The sequence below is a fragment of the Oryzias latipes genome, chromosome 2 (assembly GCF_002234675.1).
Source record: "Oryzias latipes chromosome 2, ASM223467v1".
Lineage (NCBI taxonomy): Eukaryota > Metazoa > Chordata > Actinopteri > Beloniformes > Adrianichthyidae > Oryzias > Oryzias latipes.
The window spans coordinates 12170096-12186486 of record NC_019860.2 but is presented as its reverse complement, the minus strand read 5'-3'; the positions used below and the strand labels follow the sequence as shown (position 1 = coordinate 12186486).

At 42.0% G+C, this 16391-nt stretch overlaps 1 protein-coding gene and 1 long non-coding RNA gene across 2 annotated transcripts in view; one reads left to right on the top strand and one right to left on the bottom strand.

Annotated features, from left to right (window-relative positions):
• The first annotated feature begins 1411 nt into the window (after positions 1-1411).
• LOC105358171 (gastrula zinc finger protein XlCGF57.1-like) overlaps positions 1412-16391 on the top strand; it is a 39340-nt gene continuing 24360 nt past the window's right edge. Inside the window, exon 1 of the mRNA XM_023964686.1 lies at positions 1412-1868. Coding sequence (XP_023820454.1) covers positions 1700-1868 — 169 coding nt within the window. The 5' untranslated portion in view covers positions 1412-1699. The remainder of the gene's footprint in view (positions 1869-16391) is intronic.
• On the bottom strand, positions 13167-13459 carry LOC111949010. Its single transcript, XR_002875029.1, has 2 exons — positions 13339-13459; positions 13167-13211 (listed from the first exon to the last, which is right to left on the bottom strand). It is a non-coding gene; the product is annotated as an uncharacterized LOC111949010 (long non-coding RNA).

Genomic DNA, 16391 nt, shown 5'->3' with positions numbered 1-16391 from the left:
AGCATGTCTGTGTCTCTTACCAGATGGACACACGGAGAAAGCACTGACGTCTTCGCCGCGCCGCCTCGCTGGAAATGCTTTTTTGAATTGAATATTGCGATAGTGTTCGCAGGGTGGATGTTAAAATGAAAATGCAATCCAGTCTTTGCATTTTTGTTTTAATTATGACAGAATAAGCAGTTTTTAAGTAGAAAATGAAAAAGCATTTTGAAGTCTTGATTTTTCATTTTAATTTTGAGTCATTTGATGCAGTTACATTTTGACAATTAAAAAGCATTTCTGTTAATCCATTTTAATGATCAAATTAGATATTTCTAAAGGAATTTTGCTACACATTTACTAGAGAACTTTTTGAAAATGAAATGTCAAATACCATTTTCTTTATTATTTTAATTAAGTGACAGAATAAGCCGTGTTGAAGAAGAAACTGAAAAAGCATTTTGGTGGATTGCTTTTTCATTTTAATTTTAAGTCAAAAATGCAGCTTCATTTTGAAAATGAAAAAGCATTTCTGGTTTTGACTTTTATACTTAATTATGCTAAAGAATCGCTTCCATAAATCTGAGGGAATCTTCTACAGAACAGGAAAAATCAATACAGAGAATCCAGACCAGCTACCCAAAGCTGAGACTTTTGATATTTCTTAATGCCAACCTTTAGAATGAATAAAAGTCCTTTTTGGCTTTAACATTTTAACTTTTATTCTGATTGTAGTTTCAGTGTTTTGTGTTGATTCGCATCAAATTTGTTTAAAAGCAAGTACTTTTACAAAAAATGCAAGTACTTAAAAGTTGAATTGTAAATGGCTGATTTTGTATTTAACCGCCTATTTTGAACATTTTATCTGCAAGGAATAGATAAAACATTTGAAACACTTTTTACATTTGTTATTCATTTTGTGCAAAATCTTATGTTGTTGATAAATTAAATAAAGCAACAAAACAACCTAAAGAGTTGTTCGGGAGCCAAAAGAAGCTGAAGGGAGCCATCCAAACAGCCGAATCTCTAAGAAAAGCCGGGATTCCCATCACAACAATGAACCCAAAATGGTAACAATGTTTCGGCAAGTTAAAAAGCCTGGGTAACGTTTTATTTTTTTTATTTTTTTAATATAATCATTAAAAAAAAATCTCGCAGAAACAACCACACAATGATGCAAGGCACAGCTCTTCACAAAAACAAAGAACAAAACAAAAGCCTGGGTGCCGCTTTTTTGTTTGTTTTTTATATTTTATTGACAAACAACATAATACAAAAATAATCTGAATGTGTCAGGGGGAATTGAAATGTGTACATTTTGCAGAAAAATAAGCCTGGGTGCCGATGTAGAAGCGCGAGACAAGTTATGTGTCGTAATGAGGTCTGGTTTCCATCAGTCACGTGATTTGCCGTCTACTTGAATCACCACTGAACGACACTTCCGGTTGGGGGGAAATTGATGCCGTGTCGAGAAGGCGGCAGCTAGCAGCGTTAGCATGTGTATAGAAGATAGCGGTGTTGTAGTAGGCCGTTCGTGAGGTTCTTTGACACAAATATCAATATGTGAGTCGAGCTACAACAGTCAGGATTGTTGTAAATGAGTGAAAAGGACTAGGTGAGAAATGTGAAGTGGCTGATTGTGAGACTAGCAGATGATTGGAGCTGCAGTGAAGAGGACGTCGGTGTGTAAATTTGAGTTTATGGAGCAGCTGCAGTAACGATGTCTTCACTTGAGTCTCTGAGAGAGTTTATCAGCGAGCGACTAGCTGCTGTTGCTGAAGAAATCTTCAGACACTGTGAAGAAACCATCACCCAGTACGAGGAGGAGCTCTGTCGTCAGCGCAGACTGGATATCACCAGGAAACCACAGCTTCAACTGCACGCCATAGGTATGTTCTCTTCAACAACGGAGATAAAGTCTTCCTAGTCCGTGAACAAATAAAACGCTTTCCATTTTCCTGGAAAGCTCAGGACTTCAGTTCAACTTTTTTTTTCTTTTTGACAACGTTTTGGTCATTAGTGTGTCACTACTGATCATCCTTCAGTGGTGAGGCTCACGGGGAACCAAACTACTGCCTACCCAGACACAGAGCTGTTAGGTTTCTTTTTTGGCACATGCAGAGTTATGTTATTTCACCTGTTTAGCTTTTCGTTTGCTCCCCCTATTGGCGGAATTGCGCATTTCGGTTATTTCTTTAAAAATCATAACTCACCACAGGAATGGACTAGAAACTTGCTTTCTTTTTTTAAATAAACTTATTATTTTTACTCTTCATTTGTGGGCCGGACTAAACCACCTGGCGGGCCGGATACAGCCCGCGGGCCGTATGTTTGACACCCCTGCTCAAGGAGGTTCAGAAGGCCAGCCCTTGTAATTTGGCCTCCTAGAGCTTTTATCCTGCCTGAACCATGTTTGCACAGCTTCCTTGGCATCAACTCTTGTTTTATTCAGTCTTCTATATCTGCTGTTTTCTCATTTAAACATCCTTATTAACAAGGTTCAGTTAACACTGTTGAGTTTTAACTATTAAACACAAAAGAAGACTCCAATTCTACAGTTCTGTAAATCCATCAATGGTTCTTCTCTTGTCTTCTTCTTACTGCTGTACTCTTGGCAGCACTTCCTCCCAAACAGCTGAGACCCTCAGTGTGGATGAAGATGATTGTCAGTAAATCTAGACTGAACTTGGATTAATTGAAATTTAAGGTGGAGAAGTCAGAGAGGATGTGCTCCCAATTTTGAGTCTGTGTTGAATGTTTTTCTTTTAAAAATCACTCTTTAAAACACAAATCAGTAAAGGAGAAACAAAATTCAGAAACCACTTTTGGATTTTCTTTGTTATGACTTTTTGCACATTTAAACCCGGGTCACAATTTATTGTAGAGCAGCCGGTCATCCACTCCTATATTTTTATACTGAATTCAAACTGTGGTTCGTTAGAGAACAGCCGCTGTTCACTGGAGATCAGAACAATTGTTACTGATACCTGAGATCAGAGAAAAGCTAAAAAAAAAATAGGATGGAAATGTATCTTGGTGACACCAAATATGTGCTGCCCAGATGCACATTAAGCGTGTTTGAGATCACCCAGGTGGACGAAACGCTGCGCAGATCACCTGGTGTGTGACGAATGTTTTTGCTCCAACATCACCTGTCAATCATCACAAAAATATCACCAGAAAGGGGTGGGAGCAAGGCAGCAACCTGAGCGAACACAGCTGGAAATTTAGTACTGCACTGACTGAAAGCTGCACTGATGACTACAAAACAATGCATTATGGGACATGTGTCCTGATGGTTTTTGTAGTTGAGTAAGCGCTGCAGAGTCGCCTTCATTCCCACCCGGCCTGGTCTTGCTAATGATCCAGGCGCAGCGCTGTTTGATCTCAAACACGTCTATCGTTGTATTTTCCCCACGTGTATTAAGTGCGTCTAAGACTAAATCGTGCTGTCGCCTGTCGCTTGCACGTGTTTAATGTTAAAGCCCCGTTAGCTGTCACTCATGTAGGTGTGGGACATTTATTCACCTCAGCTGACCCGACCCCCGCGGGAGCGATGTGCTGCCGTAACAACCGTGCATGAGAATCGTTTGGTCGGGGTTGAACGCCGCTGCGCGCCTAACCGTAACCATAACCTTAACCTTCCTCTGGGTCTGTGCGGCCCAGAGAAAAGTTCAGCACTGACTGCATGCATTTAGAAAATTACGAGCGAAAAGATGCGTTCTAAAGAGGAAAGTAAGGAACTCCTTAATGTGACCCCTGCTGTAGACTCTGGCACTGGTACACTAGCCGCAGGTCGGAAGAACGAATCAATAGTTCGCTTGTTCATAGCTCAGATGCACATATCAGGTTGTGATGATATTTGTCTCAGTTTCCTTCCCACAGATGTTTACACGCACTTGATTGTCTCTAGGCCCCTCCCCCCTCCACGCATTTAGCCACTTGCAGTGACCATTCCTTCTTCTCACACGCATTGGCCGCCTCAGGCATCACTCAATGAAACGCTAGTGTGTGCTCGCGTCTCATGAGTATGTGTTTGCGTGCGTGTGCGCTCGCGTCTTATTGCTCATTTCATCGATCATTGACGTGCCCCTTCCACATTTAATGTATAAAAAATACAGAGGGTGGGGGAAGCAAATTTACTGGTCGCACATGTGCGACTGGATGTAAAATTCAGTCGCGCACGCTCAAATTTTGGTCGCATTTAGTCGCAGTCTGGAGCCCTGTCACAGCAATTTTGAAGATTTACTGTATAAAATTAGAGATATTGATATTATAGTCTCATTCAGGCTGTCTCATTCAGTCAGCATATAACATTGAAACCACCCAAAATGCCACTTTATTAAAAGATTACACAAAAATTTCACTGGATTATTGTTGTTAATGATGTTCATGATCATCTCAGCAAGTTTGAAGAATATTGACTGCAGAAATTTAGAGAAATTACGTTTTAGCGGCCAATGCGTGTGAAAAGAAGAAGGAATGGTCACTGTAAGTGGCTAAAATGTGTTGAGGGGGAAGGGCCTAGAGACAATCGATCGCGTGTAAACATCTGTGGGAAGGAAACAGAGACAAATATCATCACAACCTGATATGTGCGTCTGAGCTATGAGCAAGCGAACTATTGATTTGTTCTTCCGACCTGCGGCTAGTGTACCAGTGCCAGAGTCTACAGCAGGGGTCCACATTGAGGAGTTCCTTACTTTCCTCTTTAGAACGTATCTTTTTGCTTGTAATTTTCTAAATGCATGCAGTCAGTGCTGAACTTTTCTCTGGGCCACGCAGACCCAGAGGAAGATTAAGGTTATGGTTACGGTTAGGCGCGCGGCGGCGTTCAACCCCGACCAAACGATTCTCATGCACGGCTGGTTTCTGAATTTTGTTTCTCCTTTACTGATTTGTGTTTTAAAGAGTGAACTTTAAAAAAAAACATTCAACACAGACTCAAAATTGGGAGCACATCCTCTCTGACTTCTCCACCTTAAATCTCAATAAATCCAAGTTCAGTCCAGATTTACTGACTCACAGTGGAGTTTCTGGAGTTGATTAACACAACAACAGCTGATGACATAGTCAGCTCTCTAGTTACTGTGCTGGACAATGTTGAAGTGAACTGGTCACATAAAGTAATTTTGGTCACTGGTGGCGCTCCATCAAAGGTCAAGAAGAAGGCAGGTGTTGCCACAAATTTCAGGCAGAAACCAGGAAAACATTCTTATAATAATGAATGATAATAATAATGGACATTTCATTGTGTTTTCCACAATTGAATGACAGTAAATGTGTTTCTGCACAGGATTTGAATCCTGATATTGACGGTCTTGTGGAGTTTCAGGAGAGAGGTTAACTCCAAACTCTTATGTTCACAAATGTTTACAAGTTTAATTTAGTGTAATGTTGGCATTGTTTGGATGTTTACATTTTAGAAAGATGTTTCATTTTTTTCTGTAGCCCCTCTTGAATTTATTATCAGGATTGCTTCAGTGTCAGATTTAAAATATTCAGGCTGTATAAAATTAAATAAACCAATATTTTTTAAAGTGAAATTAATTTTATTTAACATCCATTGGCCTCTGTGAATGAATGTGTAATACGAAATGATTAGGCTACCATGTTGGTTGAGGCATGTTTTCCAGTGGGGTAAAAAAAACAAGAATAAAGCTGTTATTTTGCATTTACACTACTGCTCCGGCCCACTTGAGATCAAACGGGTTGAATGTGGCCCCCGAACCAAAATGAGTTTGACACCCCTGTCCTAGAGGAACACAGGAAAATCTGCTCGAAGGGGAAGTGAGTAAAGGCTCAAGTTGGTTAGACCTACATGTTCTAGTGGAATGTTATTGGCCAGTGCCCCTAATGTTTACATACAGTTAAGTATTGTTTGTAACTGTGAAATGACCGGAAGGTTACTACGGTAATCACTTTGTTACTAAGCACTATTTTTTATTCTAAATGTATGGTATTTTGCTTACCATTTGTACTGTGAGGACAGGGATGGTGCTGTCAGTTTACCTTCTTGTTGCATCTTCAAAAGTGCAGCATAAAATGTGACACTGAATTAGAAACAGCACATTGTAATTTCTGCATCTATTATTAAAGTATTTATTAGTAATACAGTGGAAATTAGTAGATTTGGTTAGCATGTTGATTTACGGCATGCGCCCCTAAATTATCTGGTTGTGCCCCTAAGATTTTCAGTTGGGGGCCACAGTGCTCCTAGTGAAAAAAGTTAGTCTGGAGACCTTTGTGATATTAGTGAAGATTCTTACCAACAATAATCCAGTGAAACTTTTGTGTAATCTTTTAATACAGTGGCATTTTGGGTGGTTTCCATGTTATATGCTGACTGAATGAGACTATGACAATATCTCTAATTTATACAGTAAATTTTCTTCAAACTTGCTGTGATGATTATGAACATCATTAACAACAGTAATCCATTGAAAGTTTTGTGTAATCTTAGACAGAAGCCACTTTAGAATGAATTCATATTACAGGACCATATGTGCCCTTTTACGTGGAGAATCTTTATTTCTGTTTCATTCCATTCAATGTCATGCTCAACAACACACAAAACACTCTTGTTAGTGTTCAAACTCACTTTTAGAATCTGTCTGATTGCATATATTTCAAACAAACACATTATTCTTAGTAGTTCATTATAGAATGGTCAGACGTGCAATATAAATGAATAAATCTGTACATCAAATGACAATATACAGCTGCAATATCTCTCATTGATTTCTGAGCACAGTACATGTTATTTGATAATGAGTAACTGTGACAAGGGGGATTTTAGCGCTTTTTACCGTCTTTTCAGCTTGCTGGCCGTTTGCACCGTAAACTATGATGTAAACGCGCATGCAAAAAGTCAGTGACGGCTAGCGCGACCGCACTTCCACAGATGTCGGCTCACTTGACCGCGGTGTTAACAGGAGCTCTGCACTCGTTACCTTCTTAATGCTTCGGTTCCTCTCCGCATCTTTGTTGATCCTGTAAATTAAATAAACCAAGATAAAAGCTATCGGAAGAAAACCAAACGAGCACTGAAGAGTGCTTTGTGAGTTTAGTCAGGCCAAGAACAGTGAGGTGAATCACTGTGTGCGTGAGGGAGACTGAAGCACAACTGGCTCCAGACATATATGGCAAAAGAAAAATGATGTTAAAGAACAGAGTTTTGGCCGTGCACAGAAAGAAAAACACTTTTTTAAAACTCACGTTTTAAAAGTAACAGGTAATTTACGCCATCTTGTCACATGACGGGTGTGAAAAGCGTTGTTTTATCGTGTATAAAAATTGTTCTAGCGTGTTTATACCACAGTCCGGGTGAATTTTTGATTCTGATTGGCTGCTGGGTGTGCATTAAAAAGGGATAATTCACGCCTAAAAAAGAAGTTCCGGTCACATAGCTTAAATGTTCTTTATCACTGCACTGTAGGGCTGGGCGACATGGCCTAAAATAAATAAAAAACTAAAAACTAAGATAGGAGATTTTATTTTTTTTAATTCGATTTCCGAACACAGTAGAGCTGTGACAGTGTCGAATTTTTGATCACCGCAGTGATGAACCACCAGGGGGCGCGGTGTCACGGTTAACTGCAGCCCCCCACCAAAAAAAATCCCCCGGCGGCCGCATCGGAAATAAATATAATTACAACGTACTATTCTTTATTAACAAATAACAGTAACAACTAACAACTACCTATCTAACTTGTGAACTAACTAAAGGTGTTGTAGATTGACTGTGTGTGTGAGCGCGGAGCATCTTGTGTAGGAATAGGAGGAAGGCGCGCACACGTGTGTTGGGGGTGTGTGTTGATTCTTCTGCAGTGGACCGATCTGGAGCTGCACGCGAGTTTCACCTGTGCTCTCTGGTGTTACGGAGTGAAGGAGAACAGTAATACCCCCCCCCCCCCCCCTCCGGCCGTGTCGCGCACTCAAGAACGCACGCAACTTGTAATGGAAATGAATACAATGGAAATTAATAATTAAAACGCAGTAAATTTGTCGTATTTCCTCGTCAGACGGAAACTTCTGTTATAGAATGAGGATGTGTGCTCCTGAAAGCGCCCGCCTGTGTGAGTAAAGGGAGCCGTGTGCCACGTGCAGCGCAGAAGCAGACAGTGAGAGCGCGCGCCTACGAGAGAGAGTGACAGGCGCGGTGGGAGAAAAGGAGACAACAGTCTGAAAGAAAGAAGGAAAGTCTGAACACAGGACTAGGAGAAAAAGGAAATTATCAGCAAAGATGAATGCGTTTAATGTGTTTATTATAGTTTAATCACGCACCATATGTAAAACGTAAAAATAAAGTGCGGTGTTGCGGTTATCGTCACAGCCCTAGGTAAGAGGTGAACTTTCTCTCTGAAGTTATTCAAAGGACCTTTGCTCTCTCATTCTTTACCACTTTCAGGGGGTTTCCAATTTTGACTTCGGGGTTTCCAGTTTATATTTTTCACACATGTTCCTGTGTTGCGTGGAGGGGTTGGTGAAGGACCCAAATGCAGAGATCGGAGGCAGGCAGTTCCAAGGACAAGGGATTTATTTGGATAAAAAAGGCGCAGCCAAGCAGGGAAAACCAAAGAACCAAGTGGTGGAGTAAACATGCTGACAGGGAAGCAGACAGTATGTACCAGCACCAGAGGAAGGCAGTGAAAAGACATGTATATATATTCTAACAGGACTGACAGGACACTGGTGCAAACGATCAAGGGGAGATTGTGTCAAGGTAAATCAAACTCAGACTAAGACAGCAGCGAGAACCTTAACAATAAGACAGGAAGCAGAGCTAAGAAAGCAGAGCTAAGAAAAAACTAACCCTAACCTCAACATGTTGTGAACAAAGCATTTGGGGAACAGCTGCATGTGATTTATGTTTTATATGTTTGTGTATTTCTTTAGAACCACAGGCTTTTTAGCTTCAAGACGCCACTCGTCTACCGCTGCTTTGAGGAGAAGAGGGGGTCTAAGGGCAGGGATGCCTACCAGTAGTTTAGCATCGTCTGTTTAGTTCTGTTTCGTTATTAACTTATTAAATTATATGACTTTATGTTCTTCATGATTTCATGTTTATTAAAAAGCCCATTGATATGACTATTGTTGTGATATTGGGAAAGATAAATAAAAGGAATTGAATTGAATTGGGATCTGTGCATAGCTCAGGTTTGTAGGACATACTACTTCATTTCCCAGTCCTTGTTAATAAAATTCTCCGTGAACATCACGCAGGACTCTGTGGTCCTGGAGGTCTAGCCATCACATTTGTAAACATAAGAGTTTTGAGTTAACCTCCTTTCTCTCCTTAAACTTCACCCGGCCGTCAATGTCATGATTCAGATCCTGTGCAGCAACTAATTTACTGTCATTCAAGTGAGCAAAACACAAGGAAAAGTCGAAGAATCTTTTCCTGGTTTGCTGCCAGAATTTTGTGGTAACACCTGCCTTCTTCCTGACCTTTGATTGGGCGCCATCAGTGACCAGACTGACATGTGACCAATTCACTCCAACATTATCCAGCACAGTAACTAGAGAGCTAACTATGTCATCAGCTGTTGTGTCGCTCAACTCAAGAAACTCTGCTGTGACGGTCTCTTCAGCACCTCTAATAAATATGCACAGTTGTGCAATATCTGTATTGATGCTTTCATCAATAGTGACCAAAAATACACTAAATGACGTGGTGCTGAATGTTGTATTCTTTGAGCACCTGTTGATGACATACCAAGCATACACACTGCGCAAAAGCCCCCAGAATCAGGACATATATTTGTCTGGATATCCTCAGAAATACCCCATATCTGGTGATATCTACAGTGGATACTCTCCGGACATGACTGTTTCTAAGTTCATGTCCTGAGCATATCAACTCCGAGTATGGGACACTTTTATTCTGATAGAATCTGGAGATGAGATTCTCTCCAGATATCAGATGCGTCACTAGTGATATCCAAGGTCAGGATATTTCCAGATTCTATCCATGTCATCTGTTGATATCTGATGTCCTTATACTAGTCATATCTGAAGTTAGGATTTGGAACATATGGCCAGCAGACATATCTGAAGAACAAACACTAGTGATGTAAGTCAGGATATTTCAAGATACCAGTCATCTCAAAAATATATAAGAAATAAAAGGTAACAGAAAACCGGTATTACTCAAAAATATTTTATTACAAAATAAATAAATAAGTCAAAAACCACAAACAAACCTGCATCCTTTAAGCACTTAAATTGTTTTTTTTTATCAGACACTGGGTTTTTCTTTGTGTAAAACCTACCGACATGTTTCGGCGGAATGCCTTCCACCTTCGTCAGGGTCGTCATCAGATGGTGGCGTGTGACGTCTTTAAAAACAGCTGATTTGTGACTGAGGCGGAGTCACCTGTCAAACTTTGACAAGTGACTCCGCCCCTTGATGTCCGTCTTTCTCTGGAGGATGTTGCTCCAGGTGTGAGAGAGCAGGAAAGCCCCCTCATCCCGGTTCATGGAAGTGTGGGCTCGTTTTCTGATCTCCACCGCCTCCATGATCCATCTGCGGTGTCTGTTGTCTTCGGTGCGGAGGACTTTGGCCTTTTCCCAGTCCATGATATGGTTTTCTTGTTTGCAGTGATCCGTTATGGCTGATTTCATGTTTTTTTGAACTGCCTGTTGTCGTCTGGCTCTTGTTAGTATTTTGTTTGTTTCCTTTTCGCATTCTTTTTGATGTTCTGTTTTTCTTGTGATGAAGGAGCGTCCTGTTTCTCCGATGTATGTTTTATTGCAGGTGTGACATGGGATTTCATAAATGACATTGCATTTTTTATTTTGTTCAATCTTATCTTTTGGGTGAACCAGTAGTTGCCTGAGTTTTTTATACGGTTTCACTGGGGTGCTGATGTGATGCTTTTTCATGGCTCTTTGGATGCGTTCTGTGATTCCTCTGATGTATGGCAATGTAACCATTCCTTTGTTTTCTGTTTTTTTCCTCAGTTTTTCCTTCTCTACTTCCTTGCATTTCCTCTGCTCCACCTGTGTTTGTCCCTTTTTTATGGCCCATTGAGGATATTGACACCTGGTTAGTGCATTTTTTATGTGTTTCTTCTCCTCCGTTTTGTCCTCCCCGTCCGTTACCAGCTCTGCACGCTCAAACAAGGTTCTTACGACAGATATTTTGTGAGTGGTCCATAATAAATATTGGTCTGTGTGAGTTGGTTTCCTGTGTATTTTTATTTTTATGTCTTTGTTTTCCATGTGTCTGATGTTGATGTCCAGGAAGTTGATGGAGTTGTCTTTTTCCTCTTCATGTGTGAATTTGATTTGTCCCGTATCGTCCATCGTGTTCAAATGGTCTGTGATCTCCTGCGTGTGTCCTGCTTTGATCTTTTCCAGAATGTCGTCGACGTAGCGTTTCCACAAGGTTGGACGGCAGTGCTCTGGTGCGGATGTTATTGCTCTCTTTTCCAGGTCCTCCATGAAAAAGCTGCACATTGTGGCTGATAGTGGGTCGCCCATGGGAAAGCCTTCTTTTTGTCTGTAAATTGTGTTGCGGTATTGGAAATACGTGGATGTAGTAATTAACTGGAGGAGTTGTGTAATGTCATTAACTGTAAGGTTTGTGCGTTTCCTTAGTGATTTGTCTGCTGTTAACTGTTCCTGCACTATTTGTAGTGTGGCTTCTACTGGAGTCCTGGTGAATAATGATATTACGTCATGTGAAATGAATATCTCGTTTGCTTCCATCTTTGTGTTTTTGAGTTCTTCTGCCAGCTGTTTTGCATTTTCACAATGGTAATCTGTGTTTCCTAGGAGGGGTTTCAAAATATCTGCGATGAATTTGGATAGGTTGTATGTTACTGATCCCATGCTGTCTATTATGGGCCTTAGTGGTGCTCCAGGTTTGTGTATTTTTGGAGTGCCATAGATCCGGGGGATGATGCTGGCTGTTGGTATGAGATGGTTATAGGTTTGTTTGTCTATTTTCTTTTCCTCCTGTAACTGTTTGAGTACAGTCTTGAGTTTTCTCTTCTTTGCTTCTGTGGGGTCTCTTTTCAGGACCTCATAGGTGTTCCGGTCTTGAAGCATCTCATTCATTTGTTTTTCATATTGTTCTGTGTCCATGATGACTGTGGTTCTGCCTTTGTCTGCTGGTAGTATTGTGATTTCTCTATTGTTTTTCAGATTGTGGATGGCTGCCATTTCTTCTTTGGTTATGTTACTAGGTGGTAGTTTTGCGGTTTTGAGAATGCCTGCTATTTCATTGCGTAGTGCTGCTTTTTCTCCTGGGTCCTGTATTTTTTCACATGCTAATTCGGTGGCTACGATGAACTCCTCATGCGGGATCTGTTTTGGGGTTATGGCGTAGTTTAATCCGTGTGATAATACACTGCGTTCAGCTTCGGATAGTGTGTGTTTTGATGGGTTGGAAATCCATTTATCATTTATGGTATTTTTTAGTTCTTGCTTTTTTCCTGCTTTGGCTATTAGTTTTTCAAGTTTTTCTATGTGGCGTGTTTTTGTTTTTTCGTACTCACTGCTGTGCACGTTGCGTAGATGTCCTCTCAGGTTTTCCTCTGTTTCTTTGTCAAGCGAGTGTCGCTGTGTGAAGTCCTGCAGTTCCCGCTCCAGCTGTGTTCTTCCATGAACCGGGATGAGGGGGCTTTCCTGCTCTCTCACACCTGGAGCAACATCCTCCAGAGAAAGACGGACATCAAGGGGCGGAGTCACTTGTCAAAGTTTGACAGGTGACTCCGCCTCAGTCACAAATCAGCTGTTTTTAAAGACGTCACACGCCACCATCTGATGACGACCCTGACGAAGGTGGAAGGCATTCCGCCGAAACATGTCGGTAGGTTTTACACAAAACAAACCCAGTGTCTGATAAAAAAAAACAATTTAAGTGCTTAATAGAACTTATAGACACAATGAACTTCATTGAATCAAACCTGCATCCTTTTTTTCTCTTCTGCCAGATAGCAGCTCTTGACTGGTGGTGGGTTTCCTTCAGTAAAGCCAGTTGAGTGTCTCATGCGTAATTTTGGCTCGATTCCACTCCTCTAGTTTTCATCCCAGGCTTTATGGCATTTCAGCATTACCCTGGTTAGCCTAGTGGAGCGCCACTTTGGCGAGGCTTGATAATAAGATGGTTTGTCCTCGTCACTTTCCTCGTCGCTGACATAGTTTGCATTGGCTCTTTTTATATATGACAGATCCTCTTGATTGAGAATCTTCTCAGCAATTTTGACCCTCTTTTTGAAGAGCTGTGGACCAACAGGAAAGGAAAATATTATTTTAATCAGAGGAAACAACATACACACACACAGACAGTTCAACTGGACCATGCATGACCTGAGTAAATGAAACAAGGTCACAAATAGGACAACTCACCTGATCATGCTGACTGGTCCTCCTTTTGACCTCCTCCTTGCTTCTATCTCCATTCTCTCTCTTTGCACTTGAGACTGTCAATAGCTCGATTGCAAGGTCCTAGTCGATGGAAATATGAAATGTACAGAAGATGAGGTCAACATATTGCAAACATGTTTCCAAAGTGGAATATTTAAAATGTGCCATGTAAACTGTCACAGTGGCTTATCTTAATTATCCATTGTCAATGCTATATCGTTATTGTAACTTAGTATTTGGTCTTAAAACATGGAAACACTAAATGAGCCGTCTATCACATTAATACAATTGCAATCCTATTCAAAAAATCTCTGAAAAGAAAGTAACACTGATTATTGACATTGAGTCTCTTACATTATCTCTAACTTATGGCGAGTTGTGTAAATCCAACTTCATGTTGGTGCTTACTTCTAACTTGGTGGAAACTCCAATTTGGTTCCACATCTTTCACTGCTGCCGTCATCTCCTCATTGTGCGGTGTTCTGAAGCTAAAAAAAAGACAATATTTTATGACTGACTGGAGTTCTTGTCAATTTTCCTAAAACGATAGTGAGAAAGAAACATACTTGTCATCTGCCCTGACCTTCCACTGGAGCTGCTCTCCGAGGTTCTTGTGTTTGTGATGGACAAGAATCTGAAAGAAAGAAGAAGTCTGTTAGGTTACAGCAGGGGTCGGGAACCTTTTTGGCCAAGAGAGCCATAAATGCCACATATTTTGAAATGTAATTTCGATAGAGCCATACAATAATGTAGTGTCCCTTCCCCACACTGAGGCACGGAGACTTAACCTCTTTTAAAGTTCTTTATTCTGGTTACTGCAGACCGCAACAAACGCCGTTCAATAAATTCAGCAACTCCTGAATCTCTCCTGCCGACACGAGAGCGCTTCTCCCAACTTTATATTCCCCTGCTACCGCTGCAGCCCCTCCCATTTCCCTTATTCGGCCCATAGCTGAACCCCATTGGTCCAAACTACCTAACAACAGGCTGAGCGACAGAACTGAGGGCCAATCAGATCTCTGCTTGACGCGTTCAATGAACTCCAGAACTTTTAACGCGGCCCAACAGCCATCCAACTCAGTCCGCGACAATTTGTTTAAAACTAAATATACAAATGAATGTGTGCATTTGATTTAATTTCAACATTTTTAAAGTACAATAAGTCTGTGGATTCTTTTTAATAACATTGTTATTCTGTTGCTAATAAATGATGAGTATTTCTCGTGGTAGTTCTGCTGATGGTCTAGTCTGGTTGATACGTGGTGAGTTTCTGCTTCGTTCAGGCGTTGAGACTTGAAACGTGATCTTAGGTCTGAATGTTCTGTAGATGTGAGACAGACTGATCACATGCAGACGGGGAGCCAAACACACACTCACACGCCGCAGTGAGTGACGGGCAGCGGGTTTTACGTTTTTACAATCCCAGCGCGATTCACCTGCAGCCTGTCCCCACAACACCTCACCCCCACCCTCTGCTTTCTCCCTCACACATCCTTTCCCCGCATCTGCGCGCTCTTTCTCAGAGACGGGAGCGCGCAGTTTTAGGCACGGCAATTCACAGGTTTCCAGCTGGTACAAACTCTGTGAAATAATAGATAATAGTAACTGATAGCGCTGGCGTAGATTTCTCTCTCTAAGCACTGCTACTACTGCGCGCCTCTGGCATCGCATCGCGCCCGAGAAGGACTGGTCTAATGAAAAAAAAAACTATAAAGATTTGTCTGCGAGCCACATGTGACCATCAAAAGAGCCATATATGGCTCGCGAGCCATAGGTTCCCGACCCCTGGGTTACAGTAACATTGCTGTTCTGGCCAATGCTCTAGAATACAGGCACCTGCCCAACACAAAACCCCCCAGCGGCCGAGTGGCAAACTCAAGAACGTATGTAGCTTATAACCCCAAAGGAAGATCCGCCAACGTTTTCCGACCACTGTCAGAAAAAGAAAAGTCACCGCAGGAAAGGTTCAACATAGGCTAAACATTAACAACCTTTTTTAAAGTGCAAAAAAAAAGTGAACACGTGTTTGTCTGTTTGGCTGCTTTAGTGAATCGTGCTGCTGCTGCTTTTATTTGTCTGTCTTCATGTTACGTGACCAGAACACCAACATGATAACCGTGTCAGCTATCACTGAGGATCTTAACGGGCTGACGATGTTTCCTGCCGCACTGAATTCACACTCCCATGGAGAGCTCGTAGCGCATCCAGACGTATATTTTCCTGCTACTTTTGACAGAAGTGCAGAGACATCGGGACGCCTGCGCTCCACCCTCGCCCCGCAGGCTCCTCGCCTCTCCTTTCCCTCCTCCGGCGCCCTTAGCGAGAGGGGAGCCGACGTTCGGACCCTGTGCGGTTCGGGCGCAGCTGCCGGTGGACCCCCGTGCTGCCCGCGCTACACAGGCCCCACGGCGTGGGGGGTAACGTCTGCCGCTCCAGCGGGGGAATCGGGAGGGAGTGACGCCGCGGCCGCCCAACACGTAGAACCTAAAAGAAACCTAATTGACATAGTGCCCAGGGTGTCCAACATTTGTCCATAACCGCACGAGAATACACAATAATTAGCAAAGATGAATATGTTTATAGTTCAAATCACACACCATACGAGTCCTCTGTAAGTTCAAATAAATAAAGTGTGGGTCCGCAGTGATGACGTCCCGCGGGTGATGAGGTTCGCGGGTGATGAGGTTTTACGGTCTGACACCGAATCCCAGGAGAAGCTACTAGGCTGCGCGGATGATCCATGATCCATACGGATCACAGGCCCCGGTTCTGCACAGACGTGTGCCGTGGATTCCACCCCCCAATCCCCCATCCCCTCCACGCACTTCATTTGTTCTGTACGGTCACGTCCTGCTGTTTACCGCGTTCAAGTCACTGCTCGACGTTTGTCCGTTAGGTGATGACATGTTTCTGGGTTACTTGAAGTTTTATACAAAAGCGAAGTTTTTCAGCACAAAATATTTTTACACACGGAAGATACATACGGTATATCGTCAGTTTCTTTTGGATCATCAATTTACCAACTCTGATCTAAG